This window comes from Triplophysa rosa, unplaced genomic scaffold (assembly GCF_024868665.1).
Source record: "Triplophysa rosa unplaced genomic scaffold, Trosa_1v2 scaffold226_ERROPOS550011+, whole genome shotgun sequence".
Taxonomy (NCBI): Eukaryota; Metazoa; Chordata; class Actinopteri; order Cypriniformes; family Nemacheilidae; genus Triplophysa; species Triplophysa rosa.
In genome coordinates this window covers 71,068-91,515 of record NW_026634242.1, presented here as the reverse complement: position 1 = coordinate 91,515, position 20,448 = coordinate 71,068, and the positions used below count along the sequence as shown (strand labels likewise).

General features: G+C 36.3%; 2 protein-coding genes and 1 long non-coding RNA gene across 9 annotated transcripts in view; 2 read left to right on the top strand and 1 right to left on the bottom strand.

Annotated features, from left to right (window-relative positions):
* LOC130550046 (uncharacterized) overlaps positions 1–692 on the top strand; it is a 5,666-nt gene extending 4,974 nt beyond the window's left edge. For all 6 annotated transcript variants that reach the window (XR_008962320.1, XR_008962322.1, XR_008962317.1 and 3 more), the window contains one exon: positions 58–692. This is a non-coding gene — a long non-coding RNA (uncharacterized LOC130550046). The remainder of the gene's footprint in view (positions 1–57) is intronic.
* A 208-nt stretch (positions 693–900) lies between these two features.
* LOC130550047 (uncharacterized) lies at positions 901–2,548 on the bottom strand. The gene is made up of 6 exons (XM_057327387.1): positions 2,245–2,548; positions 2,101–2,146; positions 1,909–2,000; positions 1,566–1,676; positions 1,193–1,469; positions 901–1,104 (listed from the first exon to the last, which is right to left on the bottom strand). The coding sequence occupies exons 1-6, from the start codon at positions 2,544–2,546 to the stop codon at positions 901–903; spliced, it is 1,032 nt and encodes a 343-aa protein (XP_057183370.1). The 5' UTR covers positions 2,547–2,548.
* Positions 2,549–13,805: 11,257 nt separating this feature from the next.
* The window catches only part of ppfibp2a (PPFIA binding protein 2a), a 48,535-nt gene continuing 41,892 nt past the window's right edge, over positions 13,806–20,448 (top strand). For both annotated transcript variants that reach the window (XM_057327389.1, XM_057327388.1), the window contains exons 1-3: positions 13,806–13,968; positions 14,747–14,833; positions 17,513–17,626. In XM_057327389.1, the coding sequence (XP_057183372.1) occupies positions 13,921–13,968; positions 14,747–14,833; positions 17,513–17,626 (249 nt within the window). In that variant the 5' untranslated portion in view covers positions 13,806–13,920. The remainder of the gene's footprint in view (positions 13,969–14,746; positions 14,834–17,512; positions 17,627–20,448) is intronic.

Sequence of the window (20,448 nt, the reverse complement as noted above, 5' to 3'; positions counted from 1 at the left end):
TTTGTTGCGGTAACACTTGTATTTTTTCTTAATTTTTTTCTTTACACAAAATTATAGTGTGCGCTGAAGATGCAGCAGAAGTAGAAACTGAGCCATCATCCTACCTCACTGTCCCTAGAGTCATGCAGTGGATTACAGGCCAGGGACATAAGCCACTACTGCTTTCGGAACAGAAGTCTTTTCAGATAGTTTTTAAATTTGATCATGACTGTAAAGTCAGAATGCCACAGCACACCATATGCTACCCAATAGTGAGCGCTTGCACTAATACAGTAACTTTTCCAGTAGCACACATGACAACATATGAAGACTTTAAATGCATCATTGTACAAGCCATAAAATCAGGGGGAACATTTAGCAGGGTTTGAATATCATGTAGTGCTGGATTTGAGTTGATTTCTTACAGTTTAACATTTCCTATCTCAACCCGTTGGAGGTCTGCAGTACTTTTCTATCTACATTAAGATACTTGTTGAATTTTCTATAGTGAAATGTTTTAAAAGTTAGTGCTGTTTCTGTAGTTTATATCTGATTTAAGATATGTAACTTGCATTTGCAGTTCAAATTGTTCAAATCAAGCCGCTCTGTTGCAGAGCTTGCCTTAACTGATTTTATATCTGTTTTAAGGTACTGATGTTGCATTTCATTTATAAGTTACATGTTTTCCAAGAGAACCTTGATTTATAGGTTTGACAATGTAAATTACAATAATAAAAAATCTTTAAAAGTCATTGCTTTTGTTTTATTTTCATGCCAAAGGTGTTTTAAGGTAACAAAAAATAATTAAATTCTTTGTTTAATCTCTGTGGTAAGCACTGATCAACTTTACAAGTTAAATGACACAAACTTTATAGGATTTTTTAACAATTTACAGTCTGATGTTTTGAGCTCAAAAGATTGTTATTCAAGAAGCTGCTGCACAAAATTTAACACTGATAAGTAAATATCTTTGCCAAAGTCTCTAGACTGTGAGACCGGATTAATGGTTGTCCTGAGTCGAGCCATTTCATACTCCGAGAGCAGACACTCCACCTGAGGGACCACTACTCCGGTGTTTTGCTCCTCCAGTGGGTAAATGCCATCTTGCACCAAAATGTTGAGGTCCTGGTTTAAAAAAGAAAACGAAAATACTAATAAGTGAACAGTAAAGACAAAACATATATTGTGCTTTTTTTATTCATTACAATCATACCTCCATGTCACATGAACCATTGACTGGATTCTGTGCAAGTCCTATTTCCCACAGCTGATTGGGGGAAAGATTTTGCTCTGTTCGGATGGAATGGTCATTCCATGCATCAGTGAAAGTATCTAGGTCTCTTTGGAGGCGGGGTACAAAAACATAATGTGCACAGAAGAGGTGAATGGTGTTTGATGGGTCAAGAGAGCCGCTCTCTTCCAAATTATGTAGAACATCATAATACAAGATTGAAACGGACATCCACACATCTTTCCACAGCCGTTCTACCCTAAACGTAAGAGACAAAACTACCTTATTTCTTAGTCACTTACAATTCAAAAACTTGAACAAATGAATTACCTACACTAAAGTAACAAGAAATTACCTTTGATTATGAACGCTCTTCCCCGAAATGAAACTTCCCCTGCCACAGCCCTGAACAGTGAACATCCACCTTGCAATGTCCACATTTTCTACACCTTGGTCTGCTCTTACCCTACATATTAAGACAGTAAATTTAACATTAACATTACATAGTAAGATTTGACAAAACATCCTATGATGTTGGCTTGAGAAAGCCTGGCCAGAAAGTAAATTAAATGTAATATCTTGATGTTTGAAGCCATTTTAAATGCTTGGTGAGGGTTTTAAGACCAGTCAGTCAGTCAGTCAGTCTGTCTGTGTAGGTAGGTAGGTAGGAAGGTAGAAAGACAGACAGACAGACACACCGTGAAGGAACTCCATGCTTTTCTACTGCCTCGAGGAAGAAACCTAGAGCAGTCTCTGCTTTGTTGTTGGTTGCAGCCCCCAGATACATGACCTGATAAAATAATTTAGTGAAGTTATTGGCATCTTACACAATTATTCCATAATTGTATCACAGGCAAGCACACACACAGACAAAGAGATCCACCTCTAACCTTTCTTGAGTAGCCATCTATGCCCCCAAATATTACTAAGCCATATCTGAATATAAAAAGAAAACATCTTATGCACACAGGCACCTTTAATAACATAAGATATCTTGCTGTACAATAAGTGACTACTAAAATAATTTAACCTACCTGATCAGCTTGTGGTTGGTGTCCAAATGCATGAGGGACAGAGGGGCCTGAACTGAATATGATCTTCTCACAACATGTCCAAGTTGTGACATTCTAGCAAGGATTCCAGCTGAATCAACTCTATTCATAGAGTCGCAGACTCTGCTCCACTGGACTCGATGACCAAGAGCTTTCAAGTGTCCTCTCATCATTCTGTAGCCTGAGTGTGGTGATGTTGTTTTGATTGCAACCACAAGATTGTCTAACTCTTCGTCAGTCAATTGACTGTATGTTCCTCTCACTGTTATGCCAAACTCTTGCATTCTGCGTTCTATGGTTCTTGTTGACATGCCAAGCAGTTTTGAAATGCAAGGTACAGTCAGACCAATTTCAATCAATCGTCTGAGGTGCTGCTCAGATACCATGGTTTTGGGAGGTCAAGTTGGTCCAGCAATTTCATTCACAACAACTGAAGAGGTACATCTTGTGTCCAGGCGATTTAAAAGAACAGAACACAGGTTTGATAGACATTGCATTACCTCTTGAGGTACATGTTCACGACTTGTATGTGAAGTGATCAAAACAAAATCATTTGTGCAAATAAAATATAAATAATCTAGGTCTAGAGGCAAGCGCTGCATAGCCTCCTGTAGTCGTGACAAGAGTCTCTCTACAAGCAGCCTTGACACTGCCTGTGAATATACAATTAAATCAATTAATTATTTGTACCTAGACCGAAATCCTCAAAACGGGCATAAATCACAAAGCAAACATAACACCTTTCACCCACTAATAAATCATTAAAAGCTAATTACCTGAGATTGTCCGGCATTTGCCTGCTGATGCTGATTATCCGTCTTCACACGCCTGCCACGACACGAGTCGCATTGGAGTGACGTCACCTCCCCCTTCGACGGATTGGCTAGAGGAGCAGCTGTCAATCTAGAACTAGTAGACCAATGGTGACGCTGAAGCCCGCCCTGAGCCCGACCTAATTTACATGAAACTCTAACCGCAACATTTGGAAACGCGAGCGCAGAACGTGGAAACGAGAGCAAAGGGGAAAAGACCGTAAGCACACAAAAAAAAAATATGAGCGGGAAACCTGATTTTGTTTGTGATTTGGAAAATGTTGAATTCATGTTTCAGTTTTGTGCAATATAATTTTAAACGTGTTTACATTTTTGATTCACGCTTATTACTTTTCGATCCATGACCGCGTTGTTTGTTATTCATTTTTTTTTTGCATTTGTTTTTCAGTTTTTTGCGCTATTATTTTACACGTGCTTTTATTTTTTTATTTACGCTTATTATTTTTCAAACCATGACCACAATAGTTGTGGCGGGAATCTGATCCCATACACTTGTAAAGATAACGCACAGACAACTTGACAACTTGTTCATTTAAACTGTGCCAAATGAACAATAATGGAAACAAATAATATATGTGGAGTCTCTTCAGAGTTGTATTGATAAAAAATCAGTTAAAAATTACTGTATAATGATTCACAGGATAAATATATTTATACGTTATACTTATAAATATAAATGATACAATTCCGGTTTATTTTTTATCCGGCAGCATGAATCCTTTGCCAAACCTATCCTTTGCCAGATATATAAAATATATAATTATATGTATTGTATTTAAACAGATCAATTAGTTGATGGTTATATTTGTGAAGTTAACTGTTATGGTTAGTAATAGCAGGATTACAATCAAAAAAGTCTGTTTATCATAAATCAGAATCAGAATCAGAGGAGCTTTATTGCCAAGTGTGCTTGCACACACAAGGAATTTTCTTTGGTGTTGGAAGCTTCTAGTACAGACATTCAACACAATGACAATACAATATAATAAGATTTACAGTCTAAAAGATTCTAAAATATGCATATATAAAATAAAGACTATTTTACAGAAAATGGGGGATAATAACATAAGAAACATTGTGCAGGTAGTACACTGTAAACCCGAATGTTCAAAGAAATTAAACAGTTTAAGTAGTGTAAACTTAATTTTATATAAAAAAATCCTAACTTAAATGTTTTGAGTTCCTGTAACTAATTCTTACTTTTGAGTTAGTTTAACTTAATTTCAACAAGTTAATTCAAGATGATGTTGAGAATGGAATTCAGTTCCCAGCATGCTTTGCGTGAGACTGCATTAGGAAAGTAAATTTTGAAATGAAGTGTTATTTTATGAGTTTTTAGAAAGGAAAAAGCCTTGTTAATGATGAATGTTCAATTATCTTGGCTATTTTGAAGAGTTTGTTGTATTTTTGACTTTTGGGGTTACCATCGTTCAGAAGAGTGGTGCTTATGCTTAGGTTGTGGGAGGTGCAATAGCATTCATGTGTGTTGCATCATTCTCTGTGAAGGCTGTTTGTTAATTGTTGATGCAGCTGAACTGTTTAGGTTGTCTTAAGACCTTTCATTTATTTAGCTGTAAATTTGTAAGTTACTTTGCTAAATGTTCAAAATTAAAAGGAGTCAACAACAGTACAACAAACTCAAAACTGACTAGTTTTGCTTACTTAAAATTGGTCAAAATTAAAAGGAGTCAACAACAGTACAACAAACTCAAAACTGACTAGTTTTGCTTACTTAAAATTGGTCAAAATTAAAAGGTTATTCGGTTTTACAGTGTAGTAGAATATACATATTAACAGATTGTATGTACACTTGTGCAAATGGATAATGTAGTAAGTAGAGGTAGTGTTATATACATGTATGAATAAAATGTAGATATAATAAGGCACTATAGTGCACACTATAGGAGTAGTGGAAGTGGAATATTGCTCTTAAGGAGCAGTTATCTGTTTAGGAGGGAGATTGCCTGGGGGAAGAAGCTGCTTCTGTGTCTGGAAGTCCTGGTGTTTGGTGCTCTAAAGCGCCGGCCAGAGGGCAGCAGATCAAAGAGTTTGTGTGCTGGGTGTGTGGAGTCAATGATGATTTTTCTTGCCCTGTTTTTCACTCTGGAATCGTACAGGTCCTGAAGTGTGGGCAGAGGAGCACCAATAATTTTCTCAGCACTACGAACTGTCCGTTGTAGTCTTCGTAGGTCTGATTTGGTGGCCGAGCCATACCAAACAGTAATTGAAGTGCACAGAACAGATTCGATGACCACTGAGTAGAACTGGGTCAGTAGCTCCTGTGGTAGGTTGAACTTCCTCAATTGATGGAGGAAGTATAACCTCTGCTGGGCCTTCTTTACAATGGAGTCTATTTGGGACTCCCACTTCAGGTCCTGAGATGGTGGAGCCCAGGAACCTGAATGACTCCACAGTATCCACAGTGCTGTCCAGGATGGTGAGGGAGGAAGTGATGGAGGGTTCCTTCTGAAATCCACTATCATCTCCACTGTCTTGAATGCATTCAGCTCTAGGTTGTTTTGACTACACCAGGCAGCCAGCTGAGCAACCTCCTTTCTGTAAGCAGATTCATCACAGTCTTGAATAAGGCCAATGACTGTGGTGTCATCTGCAAACTTCAGGAGTTTGACAGAAAGGTCTGTAGAAGTGCATTCGTTTGTGTAGAGTGAAAATAGCAGTGGAGAAAGAACACATCCTTGAGGATCTCCGGTGCTGATGGTACATGTGCTGGATGTAAACCCTATAGTGTCTCCAGATTTTGTCCTGTTTATGAATGTATCTAGTGGCCTTATTTCTTTAGTTGGGAGATATTTTTCCTTGCTTATGCTTGTGACATCGAAATGCGGCTTTCTGTAGCTGTAAAGATTTTCTATATGGCTAGGTGTGGGTTTACTGCCATCTGATGGTGAAAATATGAATCAGAAGTAATCTATTATTGCAGGTGGCTTTGAAACCACTAAAAATCACTCCTGGCCTGTATACAAAGCTCATAAGTGATTACATCATAATTAATATATCATCATTAATACTATTGTACCTTGTTATACCATCAATTACTTTTGCACACAACTCTTAGATTTTCCTAACATGGGGAAATCAAAGAAAAGCATCCTGACATCATGAGCTTTTGTTAGAATCAGTATATGTCGTAGAAACACAGCAGCAGTTATAACATCTATAACATCAGACAATATAATATCTTATTACTATTTACTGTACATACACTGTCAGAAAGAAAAATGTTCATAGGGGACAACATTATTTAACACAATGGGTCCTTAGGGTTACTGAATTTTATGTGTATTGCACAAGCTCTTCTGGTTGAAAGTAGCACTTTGCGTTAAGTAACTCCCTTAAAGGCACCATCATGGCTTATGGACTGATGCAGCCAAACCTTTACATAATGAGCCAAAAAAACATATATTTCAGACACATTCAGACTATTTGTGCAACATTAGAAAACTGCTTGAGGAATGAATACAAGTTTACACTCTTAATCTACTTAAACTTGTACTTTTGACAGAGCTCCAGTGACTGTCAACCACAGCAGTCACTGTCATTCTAAATAATGAATGACCTATCAACACTCAACAAATGTTCCTCTGTGCCGCCATTAACACTCCACAACTAAAGTTACCAGCCAGTTATTGTATAATATAAGTATTGGAATGAATAGAAACATTTAATAGATCAAAAGAAAGCGTTACTACTTAATTTAGTATTCTTAATGTTAAAATCAGCACTTGAATGTGGGTATAGGCTATAAGCATAAAATACATTTAAACAAATTCTTTAAATGATCGTTGTTGTTTGAAATTATCATAGTTTTATACAAGACTTCTTCTCTGGCTTATCCTTAGCAAAACCTAGCAAAATTGGGATACCAAGATAAATACTCTTTGTGCATTTATCTAAGTAAAGGCTTGGGAATGTATTGTGTTATTAATGTGTGAATATTGTATTGAAGATGTGTTGTACAGTGTGAGATTAAAGGAGTGGTACAGCTATCATACTTCTATCAATTATTCGCTGAATCAATTAGATATAAAGAATCAGCGTATGAAACTCAACAATGGTGACAATCAACAAAAGAAAGCTTTATGCTGCAATGCATGCTGGGTAACATCATAGTTCAAAACTCATTCATGACTCCCAGCATGCATCGCTGTTGTTCAGTTTATCTTAATTAAATTGTTGTTTGTCACCATAGTTGAGGTTTGTATGATGAGTGTTGATGTCTAAGTGTCAGTAACTCTTTCTATTTATTTTGTCACAGTATTTGTAAATGTAAATGTAATAAATGTATTTTTACATTTGTGAACAAGAACATTCAAAACAGTCATGAAAGATCAGCTTCAACATTATTTAGTGTAATTTCTCATCTTTATTACAGCTTGAGACATCACTTAACTTAAAAACATTCCTTTCTACTTCATTAATCTACAAAAGTTCTAATTGAAACACTACTGTAAGCACGTAAAGAAGAAAGATATTGAATTTAACCAAAGTCAGGAGTCAAGAGCCCAACTAAAGCAAACACTGATCACAATAATGGTGGTTTGTTGAAATGCAGGGCTCTAGACTAACTTTTTGCACTGGTTGCACTGGTGCGCCTTTTTTCTTAGGTGCACCAGCACAAAAGTTAGGTGCACCCAAATTTTCGACCGCATCGCATTTAACACCGCAGTTTTACAAGTTCACTTTTTTTTTAATCGCTGTCCATATAGGCAATATTGACTTGTAAATGATTAACTAACAATCTGGTCAACGTAAAGTTCTTTATTTGAAGCACAATTCTACAAGAAAGCAGGGCTCTAGACTAACACTTGAGAGAGGTGGCACTGGTGCTACCAAGTTATTCAGTTGGTGGCACCAGCCCTTAATTTGATAGCACCAGAGTCGTGGGGTGAGGTAAGAAAAAATAATCACTAAAACTTCATTAAAATGTATTTAATACATTAATAAATCAATTAGAAATTAATACAAATCATTGTTTATGATTGAATTATTTTTATTGTATATGTTAACTCTCTTTCAACACTTTACCATATTTAAAGCACATCTTTCTTAAAGCTACTTTCTTTCTTTATTTGTTGTGAACGACTCCTATAAGAGAACACAATTCCTTTAATATCAGTGAGTGTTTTTGGGCCCGTCCGTTGTTGTTTGATGAACATTATAAACAGAGATCTTTATTATGCTGCTGCCCCTTTAAGAGCTCGCGCAATATACTGGAACACGTGTTTTGTTTCCCAACTGTTTGGTCACGAAACAAACTGAATACCTTTACAAGGTTTCTTGTTAATATGGGAATTTTTTGGTTATTTTGTGTTAATATGTCCGTTTCAGAGAAAGAAGGCGTGAAAGACAACTCCGTTTAGTATTTTGTGCTCTGACTCTCTGGGCGCGCGCATATCTCAAACAACCCGCGAGACCTGAAGGCTTTTAGTGATTATTCATCATGAAAGCTGCATTGATACACGTTTGGCTTCTATCAATAGCGACTCACAAATAAATAGAATTTAGCGTGATGTATAACGTTTTGTATGCTTTGCAGTATTGTTAGAAATCTTTATACAATAGTTCAGTGCTTAAAGTTTAAACACGTGTTTCCTGCATTAGCTTCACATGCATACAATACTTGCAACACATTTCGTTATCTTTGCTGTTTTGTACCTTAGCGGGGGAAATTCTTGTATTCTGCATATTTATTTAATTTGCAAGATTGAGCGCTTCACTCGTCTGCTCTTTCGGTCCTTCGCCTCTTACCCGTAACCTGCGAATTACGTCTTTGGGGGCTGGGCACTTATAGATAAGTTAATGGTTGAAGGAGGGGAGACGAAAATGAGTGACTGAATGAGCAGCTTGCGCAATATAACATTTCTGCGCATTAAATTTATAATACGCAAAAATTATATATTGATCAGTTTGACAGTCGCACCGGTGCGACCATTAAGAAAAACTTGTCCCACTGGCAGGAAAATTTGTCGCAAAATGAGACCATTTAGTCGCAGTCTAGCGTGTCACACATTGGTTATGATTTTCGGACGGATCAGGCCTTAACTTAACATTCTTAACGAAAAAGTTGTCAATCGTTCTTTTCATCTTCTCTCATCATCCGCGGCTACATCCACTCTGTTTATCTGACGGGCCTAGGCTACTCACCCCGTCCGACTGCAGCACAGCATTTTCAAACGTACAAACACGTACAGGAATATCTGGACCACGGCCAATCAGAAGGGGTCCGCCCTTTACTATCTCTGATTGGTTTAGACCACGATATGGGCCTAATGTGTCTGCTGTTGAACCACAGGGAAACTTTCGCAGAAACTTTTTTTCCCTCGAACAGCTGGTCGCACCGGTGCCACATCAGATTTTTTTTAGTCGCACCATTGAGAAATTAGGTCGCATGTGCGACCAAATTGGTCGCACTCTAGAGCCCGAAATGTGTATATACGTTTTGATTTGAACCAAACCATTAATATAATTTGAGAAAAATTAATTAAATTGTTTGAAAAGTATTTTTTAAGTTGGTCCAAGGTTCATTTTGTCAGTGCAGATCTAAGTGCTCTGGAGGTATTGTAAATCCCAACAGTACACTGTAAAGAGACAAAGTTATGAGGTCACATGTAGGACAACCAGAGCATTACACCTAAAATGAATGAATAATCACTGCTACATGTGACATTTATGTCATTTTTAATGTATTCGTCTCTATATATTTTAGTCATCTAATTAAAAACAATAATACAGTACACTAAAAAAAATCAATGACTGAACATAAATTAATAATGTAAAGAATAAAAAAGGATATAGGCAAGTTATAGGAACTAACAAAGGATGAGTGGTTGTTGCTGTATTGCTGGATGACACATTTCAGGCAGTCAAAATGTTGTTTTTAAAAGAGAAATCCTAATCTAATTGTTTAGAGGAACAAAAGGTTTTCAGGCTAACGTTTAAATGTTTATATTAAAATTAAAATTGTGTCTTCACCCATAGAAATGTGTGCAACAATATAAAAACTTAAACCACCCAAAGGTGTGTAATAACATGTAGGCTACAGTATATGGCTTCTATGCTTATGTTTGAAAACATCCAACACTATAATAAGAAAACTCATACTGTAGTATTGCATAGGACATTAGGCCTTTAAAGGAACAAACCCACAGACATCAAAAACATTAAATCAAAAAGTTTTTGGATTATTAATTGTTTGTTCCCACATAAGACATTGTACATTACAATTGTAATCTTATCTACATATGGTAAAAAGTATTACATGCTGAAAAAATAATAATACAAAATAAAATAAAACATATGAGTTATGATTAAACATAATCATAAATATTATCCTACCACATGGTCATCATGTAAAAATAATTGGCCTAAACATAAAAAGCCATTGTGTAAGGTAACGTTTCAGCATGTGACAAACGGATGGCGACTCGTAAGTACAGTATTACTTAAAGCAATGCTGTGCATGATTATGTAAAGTGCATTTTTGGGAAACACGTGTGAAACGATTATCAACATTCTTAAAATCGCTCTAGAAAAGCGCTAAGATCTATCCTTATCGAGAAACGCAGCCTATAGGCTGCAAATTTTGAGTAATATTTTCTTTGAATATATAATATCATTATAATGTGTATATTATATTTAATTATATTTCATTGTTTACCCAAATACAAAGAAACTTGGAGGCACTTAATTAATAGTTTGTACGTTTTAAAGACAATTACTAAGAAATGCACCATAACACATTTTTTTGCCTTTTTGTGCTTTAAGGTTTAAGTACAAAATTGGCTTTACAGATCAGTGTATTTTAAATTGTGTCAGCAGTTGATTTAAATGATAAAAATAACTTACTTTTTTCGCTTATTTTGATGAGTTACAGTGATGTAAACACATTTAAAATGTTTAAATGAGATGAAATGACTTTAAAAGTAAAAAAAAACATGTTTTACAGTATGCATCTTTGTTGGAGCCACAACCCTCTTAAATCCCTATCAAAAATAACCAACAGCAGACCCTCTGATTGCCACATAATAAGAGTACAGTTTAAAGCCATAAGCCACATCCATAGTTAATATATACATTGCTCCCATGAACAGCTGCTGCTTTTCAGGTTGATTAATGTGTCAGATGTGTTTCTGAGTACTGAACTCCTGATTTTTATGAATGTGTTAAAGGCAGTATTGGTTAAACTGGAGGATCAGATAAGATGAAATGTCTTCATGACATCAGTTGTGAGTTTCAGTTTGGAGTCAACTTTACAGTACACTGATGAATTCATAATGGGTAAAAGTTGTCAGGCTGGGTTTGTCATACATTTTTTACCTGCTGCAGTAAATGTCTGTAAGTGTTTGTCACGGTCATGTCAGCCATATTTTTAAAATCAAATTCCTTGGGGCAGGATTGTGTTTCAAAGCATGCTCTGTGACATGCAGTTTCGACAGCCAATCAGCTTCCTCGATTCATTCAGGTTGCACTGTGTGCTCACAACAAATAGTTTTCATTCATTTTAATCTCAGGATGAAACTTTCTCTACAAAATTTGTCTTCTCTTTACATTTTTTACAAAGTTTCATATGCATTTACTGCATCATATTCGTCCCTGCTCCATTAGGAGTAATTCTGTAGGGAAACACTATACCTCAGATGCATATTTGTAATTGTCACAGTGTATAATTTTGAGATGTACTCTGCACTATGCACTGAAAGATGTTGAATGATCCTTTCACAAAAGTAAAAACCCTCTAACTGTTATTACAATCAGTTACAGCTCGCCTTACTGACATCCAGAAGTTACTGCCTCTGTTTACGACATCCTAACCCTGCAACCAATCATGTTAACAGAATTGAGCCATAGATATACAGTATAAGGATGGCACCGAGACTCGGCACTGAAACAATCACTTCTGTTTGTGCAACACGAGCTGCTCACACGTCGAATTAGACATCTATGTGCCTATAATGAGTTGTGCGAGCTCATGTGACTGAATGGAGGTGGGCACTAATTTGCATATTGATGAATGTGCGTATACTAAATGAAGCAAGGGTGTAGAGTTAAATTAATTTTCATTTTAAGACATGACGAAATTATAATCACAGGGAAAAACGTTATGCTATTGTAATGCTTAAAGATGAGTTTTGAGTCACTCAAATCTCATTTGAGTTTATGTGACACGGCATACTGGAAAATATATTAAAAAAGAAAACAGTTATTTTTAATTTGTAATGATATTTTGCAATATTTAATTTCTTTTTCCTTTGTTCTACATTTTTTTTATATTTCTTAGTATTATATTTGGATAGCTCACATTTCATTGGATAAATCTTATAGTTCTAACAATACTTAATATTTATTAAATTTAATATAATTTGTAATTGTTGTTGTGTAAGGTTAGCATATACTCCCACAAAATATTTGACCACACCATCCCCCTTTAAAAAAATTTCACATTTCGACCTCTGATTATAATGTACCTTTATATAACTGACACTATAGTTCCAACATCAGAGTCTGTGCCACATTCAAAGCATCATACAAACTACACACACACCTGACCACACAATACAATTCTTTAGCAAGTAGCAATCTACTTAGGCACAGGCAACTCCCCAGACTTAGTTTACACCAGTTATATCAGCATAAATACAAGCCGCTTGAGAAGAGTTGGGTGTTCTCAGTGGGGTGTTGAGAACAAGGGGGTGCGGCACCAAAGAAGGACCAGCCTATAAGTAATTTATGATAATCGGCAATACTCTCACCTCACCCTCAAAATATGGCACCACCCATAGCTGTAGCCAAGGAAGGGCTGATGGAATTCTCCATAAAAAAACTCATTAAGGTGGTGCCATGAGAAGCCACAGCAGGGACCTAGTGCAGGAAATTACATGAGAGCTACGAAGTTGTACAAGTAGCAGCGAGACCTGTTGCACCAAGCATTTATTCAACACCCTGCTTTTTGTCTCTGTTTGTATGCTACGAAACAATGTGTATTGTGAATATTAAAAATGCTAGGTTGTGGTCAAAAAGGGACGAACCTAACCGCTATAGGTTATAAATTGACCGGGCTTGTTATAACCCAAAGTGCTGCGTTGTTTTAACCCATTGTTGGGTCAAATATAAACATTTTCTGGGTAATTTAACCCAATTCCAAATTTTGTCCCTTTTTGACGTAACTCTGGGTTATATAAACAAATAAACGATGATCATTTTAAAGGTACTGTGTTGTTTTTAATGAATAGCACACAGGGAACTTTCCCATACCTACTGCCGGTAACTGCCTGAAGTTTGCCTTTGCGCCATGTAAAATGCTAACTGGATTATTGTGCGTCTCACCCATAACGGCTTTTCTCAATAGAGATTTGACATTAAAACGTTTCTAATACACTACAGGCTGACTGGTACTTACATGATCTCAAGTGGACGCTCTCGTCTCACTGCATTTCAGTGCTCCCTACCTCTAGCAATTCACACAAATGCTTCACTTGTGTCCTGGGCATGTGTTTGCAAATGGTGGAAAGCCCCTTAACAAAGCATGCATTAATTAAAAATAGCAAAGGGTAAAAAAAAGTTTAGAAACAAAAAGAGAAATGGTTTGGCCGAGGAACAAAGTTTGGAGGAGGAGGGAGGGAGGGAGGAGGGAGGCACCAAAAAATAGCAGCTGGCAAGAGTGAAGCCTGATATTACAGACTGCTGCACCAAACCAGATGCTCAGGCAAAGAGTGAAAACAAAGAAAGAGACTTTATTTTGTTAGACGTTTCTGGACTAGCGGATGTCATCGTATCAGGCGTAAAGGTGTAGTAATGGCCCTGCAGAATGGAATTGGACGTTGATTTTTACAAAACATTTGCATGGCTTAAAAAGGTGAGTGAGCACTTATATAGCCTACTCCATGGACTCATGTTGATTATAAACAGATTATATTTAGCTAAAGAAATGAAGGCATGCAGAAAGCACCATATATTATAACAAAATAATTGAATCGTTTTTAGTCAGATATTGCATAGCTCAGTGCAAACATTAAAAACGCATCTTATTTAAGTAATTTGCCTGACACAGGTTTTTTGTGTGGTATTACCACCAATGCAGGTCTGTGCCACGAATGATAGAGAAAAAATGATAACTGCATAAATTAAGATGTACAGCGAAGTCAAGTTCACTCTTAGTATTTTAAAAAGCCAATTCAGGGGCAATGGCTTTACAGTCTTCGTAAAATATACCAGAGACCCCATGGCTGTTTCAATCTCCTAAAAAGTTATGCTTTATCCTGGTAAATGTTGTGACAGATAAGGCTAATACATTTAATCACACACACATATACATACTGTACATTTTTTTTGCATTGTGCAGATATTCAACACAGCACATGCGTATTAAACCTACTTGTAAAGAGACATGTAAATCTCTTAGGAAATTCTTGTCTAACAAAATCGTTTATTGTAAGCAGCTTGAGTAAAGTGAAGTTTGGTAAAGCGCTGCTACAAATTTAACCAAGATTTTAATCTTTTGAACAGGAGATTTGGAGAAATTTCTTTCAACCAGTGACCCACTATACACGTATATTATGTTATGGCTTGTTTGCAGTCTTTTGCTTTCTTCTCTGCTGACTGTAAGTATAACTTTAACCATCTGTGAACCACAGGTCAATGTGCAGAGCATAGGCAACAGTGAGAGCTATCAAGAGCGGCTGTCTCGTCTAGAAGGAGATAAAGAATCTCTTGTGTTACAGGTAAAACATATGGGTGAACTGTAACAAATACCTTAAATCAAATAAAAACCAATGCAAGTGAATGGAGGGCTGTTAACAACATTTTTCAAAACATCTTCTTTTGTGTTCTGCGGAAGAAAGAAAGTCAGACAGGTTTGAAATGACAAGAGGGTGAGTAAATGATGACAGAATTTTCATTTTGGAGGTGAACTACTCCTTTAAGGACGCAGTACGACTTCACAACAATTTTTCACATATTCGTATTTCGTTCATACAAACCCGATTCCAAAAAAGTTGGGACACTGTACAAATTGTGAATAAAAACAGAATGCAATGATGTGGAAGTTTCAAATTTCATTTTATTCAGAATACAACATAGATGACATAGTTTAAACATTTGATGAGAAAATGTATCATTTTAAGGGAAAAACAAGTTGATTTTAAATTTCATGGCATCAACACATCTCAAAAAAGTTGGAACAAGACCATGTTTACCACTGTGTGGCATCCCCTCTTCTTTTTTATAACAGTCTGCAAACGTCTGGGGACTGAGGAGACAAGTTGCTCAAGTTTAGGAATAGGAATGTTGTCCCATTCTTGTCTAATACAGGCTTCTAGTTGCTCAACTGTCTTACAAGACGTAATTGTTCTTTGTTGCATCTTCCTCTTTATGATGCGCCAAATGTTTTCTATGGGTGAAAGATCTGGACTGCAGGCTGGCCATTTCAGTACCCGGATCCTTCTTCTACGCAGCCGTGATGTTGTAATTGATGCAGTATGTGGTCTGGCATTGTCATGTTGGAAAATGCAAGGTCTTCCCTGAAAGAGACGACGTCTGGATGGGAGCATATGTTGTTCTAGAACTTGGATATACCTTTCAGCATTGATGGTGCCTTTCCAGATGTGTAAGCTGCCCATGCCACACGCACTCATGCAACCCCATACCATCAGAGATGCAGGCTTCTGAACTGAGCGCTGATAACAACTTGGGTTATCCTTGTCCTCTTTAGTCCGGATGACATGGCGTCCCAGTTTTCCAAAAAGAACTTCAAATTTTTATTCGTCTGACCACAGAACAGTTTTCCACTTTGCCACAGTCCATTTTAAATGAGCCTTGGCCCAGAGAAAACGCCTGCGCTTCTGGATCATGTTTAGATATGGCTTCTTTTTTGACCTATAGAGTTTTAGCCGGCAACGGCGAATGGCACGGTGGATTGTGTTCACCGACAATGTTTTCTGGAAGTATTCCTGAGCCCATGTTGTGATTTCCATTACAGTAGCATTCCTGTATGTGATGCAGTGCCGTCTAAGGGCCCGAAGATCACGGGCATCCAGTATGGTTTACTGGCCTTGACCCTTACGCACAGAGATTGTTCCAGATTCTCTGAATCTTTGGATGATATTATGCACTGTAGATGATGATAACTTCAAACTCTTTGCAATTTTTCTCTGAGAAACTCCTTTCTGATATTGCTCCACTATTTTTCGCCGCAGCATTGGGGGAATTGGTGATCCTCTGCCCATCTTGACTTCTGAGAGACACTGCCACTCTGAGAGGCTCTTTTTATACCCAATCATGTTGCCAATTGACCTAATAAGTTGCAAATTGGTCCTCCAGTTGTTCCTTATATGTACATTTAACTTTTCTGGCCTCTTATTGCTACCTGTCCCAACTTTTTTGGAATGTGTAGCTCTCATGAAATCCAAAATGAGCCAATATTTGGCATGACATTTCAAAATGTCTTACTTTCAACATTTGATATGTTATCTATATTCTATTGTGAATAGAATATAAGTTTATTAGATTCGTAAATTATTGCATTCCTTTTTTATTCACAATTTGTACAGTGTCCCAACTTTTTTGGAATCGGGTTTGTATATTTTGTTTTGGATGACTTGAGATTTTAACATTTTGAAAAGTTATATTTTTATGTGAATATGTCAGTATTGTACCAAATTGTAATTAAAGGGGAACTCCGACCAAAAATGAAAATTTTGCCATTAATTACTCACCAAGTAGTTTTAACACCAAGTAGTTTAAGGGTGTCACAATATACCAGTATCGACAATAACCAATTTAATATTATGACAGCCCCAGGTTAAATGTGTGAAAATGTGAAATGTACGTACGTTTTACACACTAATACCTAAGAAAGTACCTAATAAAAATAATGAAATCCTACTGCTGTTTATGGCGGCATGATAAGATGTATTATTGAATTATTTATTACACTGAATATATGAGCAAAAGATTTGCTCATACTGCCCACACAATCACTGTAACTGTCACTTATTATATCGTAAGAGGCTTGAACCCTATAGGCTTTTGTACTATAAGTTTTTTAAATATTTTCCTGTCACTACAGACTGCTGGTGTGTCATGGGATCATGGGATTTAGATGGATTATTCCTGTCCTGGCTTGTTAGGTTTTTAATAGTAAGTTGTATGCTGCTAATAGGTGCTGAGCAAGTATTACGGATTGATCATTACTAAACAACCGGGCTGACAACAATATTCAAGACTGTATCACGCAAAATAAAGCAATGGGTTTGACCTGCTGTCAATGACTAAAGATAATAACTGTAATAAAGAAACTGTGATTCTATTGTAAAATATGTATTTTCTTTTAGACACCATTAGGAACACAGACGACAGATTTAATGTACCTTGGCTAAACTTAATTTGATCCTGTTTTTCAGGTGAGTGTGTTGACAGACCAGGTGGAGGCTCAGGGTGAGAAGATCAGAGACCTGCAGAGCTCTCTTCAGGAATATCAAAACAAGCTCAACTGCACTGAGGAGATGCTTCAACAGGTGCAAAAAAATATTTAAGACGTAAAGGAAAGTTTTAAACTAAGATTTATGTAAATAGTGAGTTATCTTAAGTTATACAGTAAAACCAAAATTTATTCAGACACCATTGAGAATAGTTTTGGAGCTTCAGGCATCTTCTGATTTTGCTTTATACTGCACCACGACTGCCAACAAGTTTTATATTTTCACTCAGTAATCTTAAAAGCATGTTGTTTTATTGCTTAACAAATGTAATGTACTTTTGTACACACCCCATTATAGCACACAAATTGCTTGGATTAGAGTGAGAAGTAAATCTTAGCCTCTCTTTCACCTTACACAAGCAGTAACTGCACATTATTTCACACATTTGACTTATTAAGTCTTCTCTTGATGATGTAAGAATAATAGCATTTATCCTACTTTCACTCTAGTTAGTAATTTCTTCACAGAAACTGGGTGGACCAAGTTTTCAATGCCAAATAGTTGTTAAATGGCGAAGGTCCGGCATCATTAAGTTTCATTATCCTCCACAAATATCATTATCCAGAAAATGTAAATATAGTTGCTAGTTGTTCTTTTACTGTAATAACTAACTACTCTTATATTACTGTATGTAAGAGGTAACGAACATCCATTTAAGATTGAGATTTTATGAAGGGGTTAATTTAGCAATAACAACCTGCTGGATCTACAGTACATTATCCTGTTTATCACACGGCTATATGCCTCATAATTTCAGTCACAAAACTTTAAATATTATGGTGGTATTTTGTCAATGTTGGCATGGGGAAATAGACAGAGTGATACATTCAGCATCAGTCAATCTGCGTTTGTTTTTGGGAAATAACTGACCAATCAGAATCAAGTAGAGCCGTGCATGAAATTATGTTACCTTCAATATTAAAATGACAAATTCCAAGCATGTGAACAACCAGCGTACTTACGAGTGGGATTTTTAATCACAGCTTTCATGCATCTGTGTGTGCTTTCTGTCACATTGCTTTTGGAAGACTTTATGTCACTCCTGAGGTGTGTTTATGTTGAAATTCACACACAATGGAATGGCTGCAAAACATGTAGAAATGCTGATAAAAGACACATTTGAAGTGCACTGTAAAAAATCACCAATTTCAGCTGCCTTAAATTAGCTTTATGAGTCAATTGAACCTGACATTATAAAGAACTGACCTAAAAATCGAGTTGTATTTCATATAACTTCATTTTATAATTTAAACAAAATACAATTAGATTTTTTAGTCAGTTCAATATTTTTTAAATTCAAAGGCTAATTGATTTGCAGCTTTTTAGTTTACGTTTTTACGTTCATTTTTTTAAAGTGTGGTTTGGTAACTTTTTTGCAGATACCAAAAAATCTTTGGTACCTATCATATTTAAAAATACTATTTTTAAGTATGATCAACTTGGCTTTACCAGTAATTTCAACTGTTTTTACATCACTGTTCACTCATGCTGGGTTATTTCAACCCATCGTTGAGTCAAATATGGACAAACCCAACAGTTGGGTTAAAACAACCCAGAACTTTGGTTTAAAACAACCCAGCATAAATTTGTAACGCAACAGCTGGGTTTGTCCATTTTTGACTCAGCGTTGGGTTGAAATGACCAAGCATTTTTTGGTAACTCACCAAATTAAATTGAGCAATTTCAGTGTACAGTATTTATAAAAGCAACTTATAAAATTATATACTGTATAAAGGCCACTCACCACTGGACACCATTTAAACTAGTAAGTTGAAATGATATATAAGCCAAGTTGTTGCACATGAAAACTTAAAACAGCAAAGTTTTTTTTTACAGTGAATGTATACAAGATAAAAAACACCATTACCTCTGTCTTGAAAGCAGCATTTACAGTAGACATCAGCAGAATAATCCTGATGTGCCTGGATTTTGGCATCAGTGAGAAAAGTCTAGGAATATAGTAGACTGGTCATGCACATTATTTTATCAACCCAAACAATAAAGGAATGGCAGAAGACCAGCCTCCTGAGCTGGAGTGGTATTTGAAATCAGGTTAAGAATTAGTTGACAGCCGACACATGGCTTTTGCTGTTAAAATGAGGTCAGTGAGGGGAGAGAAAATAAGAAAAAATCATAATTTACAGCAATATAATGAAAAACAAATCAATTAAATAAAGACAATAAAAAAAGCAAAGAAAGACTGGATTGCTAGAGTCATTTATGATCTTCAAATTACGATGATGGAATCTTACAAAGCATGGTATGATTCCTGTACTTTTTCATACCATTTTAATTACCTTTACATTCCTAAACCTCATTTTCCTGAAAAGCTAATTGTGCAATTTTGTTTCATTTGCTTTGAAAGCTCTACAGCTGATTAAATATCCAAGGTCTGCCTCTCAGATGAGAAGCTTTTTAGGGCATGTGCCTGTGGTCATTATGAGGTTTTGGCCTTCAAATGCGAATCCGATTCCATTCACACAGGCCTAATATTTTCCATATGCCGTCTCAGAAAGGTTCAAAGCTCATAGAAAAGTCCCCAACAGAAGCTACTGCCTTTTTGAAATGGGGTTTTAGACTCCTGTGTTGTAAAATGGATTCCTGTTCAGTGTGTTTTCCAAAAAGTCAGCATGAGTTCCAAAAAGCATCAAGATCCAGAAAAGCTTTTAAAAAGTTTTGCATGGAATTGAGTGTTAGCATCTATTTAAACAATGCACTTTATTGCATTGTTTATCTTTCTGTTTACATGGCTCACATGTAATGTGTGAGCTTTCTCTATGCCATGTGACAGTCCCTATCAGAGAAGAGGGTAAATATAGCCCTCATAACCTGTGTATATTTAGCTATTGTGGGACTGC

Excerpts from the sequence above, each read along its gene's own strand:
- LOC130550047 (XM_057327387.1), bottom strand. The coding sequence starts at position 2,546 with ATGCAAGAGTTTGGCATAACAGTGAGAGGAACATACAGTCAATTGACT. Across the intron at positions 2,147-2,244 it reads ACCAACCACAAGCTGATCAG|ATATGGCTTAGTAATATTTG; the intron begins GTAGGTTAAATT and ends TTTTATATTCAG. Across the intron at positions 1,677-1,908 it reads AAGCATGGAGTTCCTTCACG|GGTAAGAGCAGACCAAGGTG; the intron begins GTGTGTCTGTCT and ends CTTAATATGTAG.